The sequence below is a fragment of the Tasmannia lanceolata genome, unplaced genomic scaffold, assembly GCF_043159265.1.
Source record: "Tasmannia lanceolata isolate RefF3 unplaced genomic scaffold, GAP_Taslan_0.1 ptg000012l, whole genome shotgun sequence".
NCBI lineage: Eukaryota > Viridiplantae > Streptophyta > Magnoliopsida > Canellales > Winteraceae > Tasmannia > Tasmannia lanceolata.
This window is the reverse complement of record NW_027518689.1, coordinates 39,422,667-39,433,165: the sequence shown is the minus strand read 5'-3', so window position 1 is coordinate 39,433,165 and position 10,499 is coordinate 39,422,667. Positions and strand designations below refer to the sequence as shown.

At 40.6% G+C, this 10,499-nt stretch overlaps 2 protein-coding genes across 2 annotated transcripts; both read left to right on the top strand.

Annotated features, from left to right (window-relative positions):
- The first annotated feature begins 347 nt into the window (after positions 1-347).
- LOC143887323 (uncharacterized) lies at positions 348-9,064 on the top strand. Its single transcript, XM_077391430.1, has 3 exons — positions 348-618; positions 699-787; positions 8,582-9,064. Exons 1-3 carry the CDS (start codon positions 453-455, stop codon positions 8,711-8,713), a joined length of 387 nt encoding a protein of 128 aa, XP_077247545.1. The 5' UTR covers positions 348-452; the 3' UTR covers positions 8,714-9,064.
- LOC143887322 (caffeoylshikimate esterase-like) lies at positions 1,196-2,923 on the top strand. The gene has a single exon (XM_077391428.1). The coding sequence runs from the start codon at positions 1,701-1,703 to the stop codon at positions 2,673-2,675; it is 975 nt and encodes a 324-aa protein (XP_077247543.1). The 5' UTR covers positions 1,196-1,700; the 3' UTR covers positions 2,676-2,923.
- Positions 9,065-10,499: the final 1,435 nt, after the last annotated feature.

Below are 10,499 nucleotides of genomic sequence, written 5' to 3'. Positions count from 1 at the left end.
TTTTCATCCCATCCCAAGATAATCCCAGGAACAAAAATAAACTCAGGAACCAAAAATAAGCTTGAGAAGAATTTTTTTCTACCAAACAGTTCAAGCAACCAAACAAAGGTTTTTTTTTTCCCACCATATCTCCCAGGGTATTTTTTCTCCCACATAACCAAACATGGGATTTTTATTTTACCAGGATACTTCTAGGACTTTTTTTTCCCACCTATCTCCCAGGGTACTTTTTTCTCCCACATAACTCCCAGGAACAAAAAAAACCCGGCAACCATACAGAGCATTAAACACCGAAAACACTATTCAGTGGGTTCTTAGATTAGGGAAAAGAATTTCCAATCATTGTAAAGTTAGTTTCCAACGTTTGGCTAATTCATCTTCCATGGAATTTCTTTCTCATAAACAAATATCTTCTCTCTATACAGTGAAAGAGAAAACTGAGAAAAGGCAATATGGCTCCTCCTCCGAATATTAAAAGAGGAAAAGCCAAAGCCGATACTCAGTCCGACGCGGCCTCAGTTCCGTCTACCTACCCGGCGTGCATTCGTCTCGTTTCTCCTTCCACCGTTGCCATAACTATCCACGCCAAACCGGGCTCGAAGATCGCCACAATTACAGGTTTGCCCTACCTTCTCCCTCCATTGTATTTTCGTTTCTATCTCATTCTCTTTATAAATTGATTGTTGGGCGATAATCAGATTTGAGCGAGGAGGCTGTCGGAGTTCAGATAGATGCGCCCGCAAAAGACGGAGAAGCAAACGCGGCTCTTCTTGATTACATAAGCTCGGTTAGTCCCTCTCTCTCTCTCTCTCTCTCTCTCTCTCTCTCTCTCTCTCGGGTTTTCATTTTTGAGAATTAGGGTTTCTTTTTGTACGGTGTATAAAACAAATTAAGAGTCGTAAAGATTAGGACAATGATTCATGTGGGTCGGTTACATAAGCTCGGTCACTCTCTCTCTCTCTCTGTATAGGGTTTTCATCTTTTGAGAATTAGCGTTTCTTTTTGTACGGAGTTTAATAGGGTTTTTCTTGGGGAGTGATAAATCGACTCCCTAAATTGATAAATCGACTCCCCATGTGTCTTTCTTGGAGAGAGAAAGAGGAGAGAGATAGACACATGGGGAGTCGATTTATCCATTTGGGAGTCGATTTATCACTGCCCTTTTTCTTTTATTTCATTGATTCTTGATAAGATTTTAAGTTTGGCGTGTGTAAAATGAGTAAGGTTGAGAAACGCTAAAATGGGGTTTCCTGGAATGTTAAATACACTGTACAATGGGTCCTCCATTAGTCTCTCTTTGACTCATTTATTGGAGAAACGGAAAAAATCTCATTAAACAAAATGCAACTAATATTTCCTTTCTTGGAGAGTAAAGGGCCCCCTCCTTACTAAATTAAGTCACACACGCTTAACATTTCCTTTCCTACACTGTACTATATGACGCCCATGGGGGGTCTCTCATTAACTCATTTAGGGAGAAAGAACCATTCTCCTCACCCAACAAATTCAGATACACGCTTTCTCCATATTTCCCATCTCTTTCCACCATTCCATCCCAAAATTTCTCCTATAAATATCTCTTCCTTTGCTGTTATACAACAAACAATTCTACTTGTATTCTTCTCTTCTTTGGCCTACTTGCAACCTTCTTCTACCACTCAAAGCAGAGCAATTTCCTTGTTTATTTGACGTCTTTCACCATGGCCCAACGTAGTACAAATGTCAGATATGAAGAGGAATTTATCTTCAATTCCGGAGGATTGATGCTTTTCACATGTCGATGGCTTCCGACGAATCAAGACCCAAAAGCATTGATCTTTCTATGCCATGGATACGCCATGGAATGTAGCATATCAATGGAAGGCACTGGAACTCGGCTTGCGAAGGCCGGTTATGCGGTCTATGGTGTGGACTATGAGGGCCATGGAAAGTCGTCTGGCTTGCAAGGTTACATACCAAGCTTTGATGACCTTGTTAATGATTGTTCTGATTATTTTACAAGCATATGTGAGAAGAAGGAGAATAAGATGAAGTTAAGATATCTTCTTGGAGAGTCTATGGGAGGAGCAGTTGTTCTTTGCTTACACAGGAAGAAGCCAAAATTCTGGGATGGAGCTGTTTTGGTTGCTCCCATGTGTAAGATTGCTGAAGAGATGAAGCCCCACCCACTTGTAATCAATGTTTTGAGTAAGCTGTGTAGGATTATTCCAACATGGAAAATAATCCCAACTCAGGATATTATAGATATTGCTATAAAGAATCCAGAGAAAAGAGACGAGGTTCGTTCGAATCCCCTTTGCTACAAAGGAAAACCTCGATTGAGAACAGGCCATGAGCTTCTCATGGTCAGCTTAGACATAGAAAAGACAATAGATCAGGTCTCGTTGCCTTTCATGATTGTTCATGGAGGAGACGATATCGTAACAGACCCGTCGGTGAGTAGATTGTTATATGATTCCGCATCAAGCTCTGATAAGACCTTCAACTTATATCCTGGCATGTGGCATGCTCTCACTTCTGGTGAACCGCCTGAAAATATACAACTTGTCTTCTCCGACATTGTTGCCTGGTTGGATGAAAGAGCTAGTGCAGTGAATTCGAGATCCGAGAGAGAAGGAAAGAACAAGCACGATCATCCAGCATTCCTTGAGAAGAAGGTTTTTTTATACGCTTAAGACGTGTTGGTGTTACATTTACACGGATGCCGGCGATCTAGCGATGAATGAAGATTCAATAGGCAGGAGAGGGGCACATACCTTAGAATCGATAGAGATGGATTACATGGTTAACAGAAATTAGCCGTGGGATGTTTGTCACTATAAGTCCTATACATGAAAAATTGTTTATTACAATTGAAGAAATCTTCAAAAATTATATATTTTTAAGTTACATTAATAAGCAAATTGATATTTCTTGGGTGGTATGTCACATGTGAAGTCTCTCTCTCTCTCTCTCTCTCTCTCTCTCTCCAATGGCAAATATTTTTATTAATGAAAGCTGGGATACCCGTGACCAAGAAGGTGAAGACAAAGAACCAAGTCTACAATCAAGCTGAACACTACCATAAAAACGAATGGTAGCTTCAATTGTGGTATCACCTATCCACTCAAGGCAGCCAAAATTCAAAAACAACTAGACCCTCTTTTGAAACACCTTCCCTAGCCATCATATCGGCTTCCCTGTTAGCTGATCTCTTTAGATGAAAGAATGTGATTGCTGACCCTTCGATCCTGTCCTGAATTTCATCGAATCAATGGGCAAACCTCCAAGGAACCAGGAGACTTCCCTTAAGCCATTTAATGACATTGAGGGAATCCCCCTCAACTACTACCTGTCCCATGCGATCAGGACCTATTCTTAATCCCTGCAGCGCCGTCCTCACCTCAGCCTCGTTTGAATCAGCAATGCCAATTGGGCCCGAAAACGCCCATATAGTGTTACCATATTCATCTTTAAGACACCTATCCCTGTCAGCCCAAGATTTGCCATGCTAGAGCCATCAAAGTTAAGATTTAGGAGTCCAGGAGCTGGTGGTGCCTCTTCTAGGTTAATAGTCAGGGTTCCCTCTGAACTATCACAAACCTCCTTCCATGCATACCACAAGTCATGGGCTGATACAAACATGAATAAAGGCGTAACCCTTGCTGACAAAATTGTTAGGGCAATTACATTCCAGAATAGGAATTGGGGTCTTTTACCTAGACCTCTGAATACTCTAGCATTTCTTTCCTTCCACCTATATTGCTAGCCTCCATTGTAGAAGGCATTTTGCGGATGGTCTGTTGCATGTGAGAGCAGCCACACAGTGATTGAAGACAAAATCTGCTGAAAAGTGAGTGTGTGGCTGCTCTAACATGCAACAGACTATCCGCGAAATGTCCTCTGCGATGGACGCTAGTAAATCCCCCACACACACACGCACACACACACACACACACACACACACACACATATATATATATATATATATATATATATATATATATAGAGAGAGAGAGAGAGAGAGAGAGAGAGAGAGAGAGAGAGAGAGAGAACTGTTGGTGAGCTTAAGCGCACCATTTTTTTGGTGCGCTTAAGTTGTTATAACGCCTCCCATTGGTGCGCTTAAGCGGGACCCAAACATTTAAACGAATGGGAAGCGTTATAACAACTTAAGCGCACCAAAAAAATGGTGAGCTTAAGCGCACCAACAGTTTTCTCATATATATATATATATATATATATATATATATATATGTATATATATATTGTTTTGATGCTAATATTCATCCCTTGATTTTCGATTTTCCCCATGTACTAATTTGGTGTTCTACTTAAATTTGGTTTTGACGCTTCATTCATTTTATTCTTTTTTCATAGCTATTATTTTATGTTACGGTTACTGGAGAGAGAGAGAGAGAGAGAGAGAGAGAGAGAGAGAGAGAGAGAGAGAGAGAGAGAGGTGGTGTACGTGAGTGGGAAATAGCAAAATTGCTAGCTCTCTCTCTCTCTCTCTCTCTCTCTCTCTCTCTCTCTCTCTCTCTCTCTCAAGTCAATTATGCAGCCCCCCACGATTTACTCATGCATAGCATGGGTGGGCTCACCATTTTACATGTCATGTTTTGATATAATGATATGGTAGGGCCCACCATGTTATACCATGTTTTGATGGGGTGGGACCCACTATCTGCAAGCAAACCCATGCATGTGGTGTGACCCAGCATTTTACACCATGTTTTCATCTCGGTCTTACCTACTCTACTCAAGCCCACGCATCAGGTGGGACCCACGATTTTACCTCTTATTTTGATGGGGTGGGCCCATTATCAAACCTATGCATGGGTGTAAAATAGTGGGCTTCAACCCATCAAACCCTTCAGTATACGCGCGCGTGCACACACACACACACACACACACACACACATGGAATGATAAACTGAAGGGTACCCTTGTGGAAAACCGGCAGCAAGGACGCCCAATGGGATCTACGGAACCCAACTGTATTTATAATGGCACGGAAAAATGCAAAATAAAAGGACATATAGAGAGAGCACCTTGCACTCTCCTTAAGCCTATAATTAAACTGTGCACTGGCATTTTACTTCTTGGACTGCTAGGCCCTTACCGGGATGACTACCCATTTTTAATCTCAGTTATTTCCAGCATTACAGATCTGTCCAGAACTATTTCCTGTCACAAACAGTCGTAACAGTTCAACTTTTCATATTTCAGCCTACCGGAACCTGTCCCATTGCCCCTACTTATTCCTTTAGCATATCTGACCAAGATCTACATAAAAACATAGAGAGAATACATCAGTTGGGGCTGTCTTGCATCAATTGGTATCAGAGGTACAATATATGGTGTCTTCCCTTATCCATCCTGCATCAGAGGAGCTGAAGTTGTGGAGTGTTTTGATAGGTTTGGAGATAAGGTGGTTGGGTATCTTGGGTTAGGAGAAACTTGAAGGATGAAATTCATTGTTAGTGGGTTGTTGGAAATGGGACTGTATCAATGCTACCTATTAGGTAATTTTATCCTTTAATCCATAGTTTCAAAACTCTCTCATGTCATTGTGGACTCCCTCGTCGACTCTTTGTCCTACAAACTAGAAAGTCAATCAATGCTCCTTTGACTCTCCCGAGTTATGACTGCATCAACCGAACACTCAGCCGCATCAACCGAGTATTCTACCGCGTAATGCCGAAAGCATAGGCATATTTGATTCTCGACATATGACTATTTTAAAGTGGAAGGGACGATGAACATTGTTCATCCATTGTTTGTTTGCATGGAAGTCATATGCTTTGATTTTTGACATGTTTGTACGAGATTGGGGGGATGCCAGCATTGGTTGTGGTTCTATTAGTTGCAGGAATCTTCTCCCCAAGTTGCTACTCTCCCTGCTTCTGGACTTGCTTATGTTCTACCAGCAATTACAACTGAATCCCATTTTGTACTATTTCACTTTTCCCCGTTGCTTCCCTTCATCTTTCCCTGACCCTTCTGCTTCCCACCTTCCCGAGAGCTTTCGATTCCGCTTTTGCTTCCCACACTGCCAACTATGGTCAGGAACTCAGGATAAAGTTCTTGGTGGTAGCATTCCAGACATTAAAAAGAAAATAGATGAAAAAAATGATGACTAAAGCGAAAGGCCAACAGTTACTTTGGTCACAGTAATGAAAAATGCAACACAAATTTATTGTACTATGGCAAATGTAGGAACAACATTTGCCTTACCGTGGCCTAAACTGCTAACCACCATTTCAGTTATGGTTCTTTATTTGACAACAAACATAGAGCAAGATTTACTGATTGTCCCCTCCGGGGACATCTTGTCCCCTGTATTCGCTGCTTTACTGATTGAATAAAAATTTTGTTACCTAAAAAAAAAAAAACACAGAGCAAGATATAATACTTTTTTGGAGTACCTACATACTCTCCGTATTCAGCCATATCTGCATTGTTCTAAAGTAAAACAATCCACAGCCCACTAATTCATCAGAAAGATACCGCCCCAGAATCCCTGTAGTTTCTTAAGATTAATGAACTCACGGCTCACAGAACAGTGGAACTTTGTGGTTTAAACTCCTACCAACAGCACCTGCATCCTTACTCATGACCATGAGCAGAAGCAACTGCAGCCATATCTAGAATTTCACGTCCACACCCAGACCTGACACTCGATCGGCTGCACCCTATAATCCTATACTACAGAGATGAAGATTTATTGGTCCAGTTGTGTCTTATGACTGAAACCCAAGTACAGAGATCCCTTATAATTTATATTTGTCCCCTTTCCCACACTACTACTTGTAGACATCTTGTTTCTTCCCTACGAGATCATATCAATTTTGATGTGTAGTGATATACTACTCCAGCTCCTCTCTCTCTCTCTCTCTCTCTCTCTCTCTCTCTCTCTCATAATTTTGTTATTTTCTCCTTCCATATATGCCAAATTATAGCAAACAGTACGGAAATTCCACAAAGGCTGCATTTCATGGAACGGTTCGCCAACCCAATGCGACAATACCTTCCTTATAGATCCTTGAAACACCCATGATAGTCCAAACCCTTTAATAATATGCTGCCGAAGTCTATAACGAGAAGGGGCACTGGATCAATAAATCATCTAGTGTCTCCCCGTTCTCCTTGCGAAGCATGGGCCGGCTCATGTTCTGAAACTTTCTCCTTTTGAGGCATTCATTTATGTTAATCATCTTCATCACTGTCCGAGAAAAGGCTACTACTCTTGGTGCAACAATGGATTTCCAAACTCTTGCATTGCAGGATCCTTATCTGATCTCTGACTTTAACCTGTAGAAAAAAAGATTGAACAGAAAAAGCACCATGAACATCCGGGGTCCACACTCTACTTGAGGTAAGATGAGAATACTTTCAGTTGCTTGAGAGCTTAAAATGAACAGAGAAATGGAAAGAAGAGCCTTATGGAGGTGGAAAGATATACTTCACTAAACAGATCCTAACCAGTCCCAGTCCAAACATCAATTAAGCACACAGTAAGTGCTCTCTCCACAAGAATAACGTACGGTATTACGAAAACTTTCTTGTCTGCTGGAAACTCACCAAACCTTCATCTTTTTACAGATTTATAGAACATGTCAAATGACTGAACATCAAAGGAAACAAACAACCTCCTTCCACATGGCCACTCTGTAATGAATCACATGCCTATCCCACCTGTAGAGAGGCACATACTATTCTCTACAGCTTCTGAAATGATGTGCCTTCGCTCATTATCTTATATTGTATGAAACACAGGGAAGCAGCGCACACCCATAGTTTGAAACTGTTATCAAAACAGTCTTCATCATTATTGTATGTACACCCACTTAGGATACCAGGATTAGCATGCATGCACTAGCTGGGTGAAAGTGTCATCCAGAACTAAGTCTAGATGTGACAGTCCACTGCCTCCCTAGGGTCCTAGTATAGAATAACGGTGCAAAGGTAGGGTGTTCCCGCAAACCATTGTTAAAAACCTTGTTTCGATTTCACATGTGTAGTTATATTTACTATCTTCCACCAAAGCATCTTCAACAATCTGGATTAGTTGAATATCAAGAAATTGAAGGCCCTGTTCATTTTGGATTTCATGTTCAATAACCTAAATATACTTAAATGCATCTAGTCCAGGTAGAGATAAATCTAGTCGTTGGACCATCTATCCAAGACGAGGATAATGGCACTGTTATCCTTGGTAAGAACAGGTGATATTGGGGAAGTTGCATGTTATGGTAATGAAACTTGGTAATGACGAGAGACATCGGCTTCCCAAAACCCATATAAACAGTTGCTTCCTGATGAAGGGCAGCATTTTAACTTTGAAGAGTTGCTTTTGGTAGAATGGTTCCTTTTTAACTTGACAGGAAGAGTGGGAATTCAAAAAGAGAAAAGGTAGTGTAAGGCATGAGATAGCTCTCATAAAACTCCAACCATTTAAATTATGGAGATGATAATTTTGCCCCTGTTGGTGTTATATATTGCAAACCTTTATTATTTTATTCGTAATTTGATCTTTCTGTTTCTTATTTGCCTCATTCGGTCTACAGAAATTCATCGATCTTTATTCGACGTGCAGGTTATAGGAGTGAAAAGAAGGCAGGTATCGATACGTTCCGGCTCAAAATCGAGGGACAAGGTTGTGCTTGTGGAGGAGGTATCTCTACAAAATGTTTTTGATGCTTTGAATAAAGTTTGCAATTGCCATTGACCAAATTAAGAGGGCCGTAACAGGGAACCTCTTAGTCTCTTACCCTGTTGATATATCTCTACTTATTGTACTTCACCATGATACAATGCACTTCCTGCTGGATCTATAAGTGAGAATGCAACTGTCCCTAGCCACTCCAAAAGGTAAGGCCCTGTTTGTTTTGGATTTTGAGAGCCAATTGTGAGTCCGAAACTGATAGGCCCTGTTCATGTAAGATTATAACAACCGATTGTGAGTCCAAACTCAATTAAACGAACCGTGTCCAATTGTTTTGATCCTTCAGGGCATTATTCCTTGTTGCTGCTTCATGATATCATCTCTTTTCATATATGATTATTGGGTCGTGATGTACTTGCTTTTTTCTTCGTTGAATGCCATTTTCTTTGCCATTCAAAAATGAAATTACTGGGATGTCATATCCGCAGGCCCTTGATTTTGATATTTACACTATGATATGCTTTTCTCGTTGGCTGTTACAATTCTCAACAAGCTATCAACCGCCAATTGGAGAAGTTTAATAGAAAGTGTAAAGTATAGACAAAATCAGTGGTTATGATGTGCAATGTGGATGGCCAAGATCCAAGGGACGATGATGATGAATGACCACAAAGCAATATTTAATTAAAACTGTTGCCAATCCTCAATACAGGGAGCACTTTTAGGCCTGGTTTGGCTGCCATGAATTTTTTTCCATGGAATATTGGTTTGCCTAGCTGCGAGAGGCAGAGGCTTGAGAGGGTGAAAAGTGGCTGACAAGTGAAAACAGGATAAAAAAACTCCCACTGTCCTTTCCCCTCTCTCACCACTTGAACCATGTTTTACAGTCATGAGAGTTTTTTTTCCATGAAATATCAGTTTATCAAGTGGTGGGAGTGAGACATGTTTTTTCCATGAAATATTAGTTTATCAAGTGTTGGGAGTGGGGCATGGTGGGTGGGGAAGTCTGGGAGTTGAGAGGGCGTGACTGAGGAAAGGCTGAGAAAGCTGAAAAATAAGAAACAGAAACTCTCCTCACTCATGCCTTCTCAATTCTCTCCCTATGCCGGTCTCCCCTCCTGTCTCTCAACACTTGACAAGCTAATATTCCATGATAAAATATTCATGTTGCCAAACATGGCCCTAGTAAACTAAATATTCCATGCGAAAAAAATTTCATAGTGGGCAAACAATCAAACATTGACTTGGGAGACATTTTGTTAACAAAGTTGTTTGCAACCTTTGTCGACTCACCATGTGCATGTTACATCAGTTTGGTGATGCATTGATCTTCGCCTCTGGTCTCTCGGAGAAATAAATTCAAAGGCTACTAAATTGAAGACATGTACCCTAATTGGTGGTAGATCGTTTTGGATAGAGTGACGAAAGTTAAAAAGATAGCTAGGTGGAAAACTCTAGGTTCCAACATTCTCAATTTGAGCTTTGATAGTGCTTCAAATCATTGGTTGCGATTATATATGTATCTTTAGGGATATTGTTCTAGAAAGACTCTAGCTTTAGGGCTGAATTTGGCTTAGGTTTTTTTGCTTGATACATCCGGACGAATTTCCTTATGGGTGCAGTTCGTCCGAGATTCGAGTCAGGATTTCAGCATCAACAATAGTTAAAAGAAAGAATTAGTTATAACAAACTTCATTTTTCGAGAAAAACCCTCAAAGTTATAAGAGCTTGTTAGTATCTTACAAAGCCAAATTTTGATTTTGCCCTGCTATGTTATTTTTATTAAAGGAGATGCTACAAATATCTCTTCAATATGTATTTCGTCCATGAGAAAATCGTCTCATCTGTA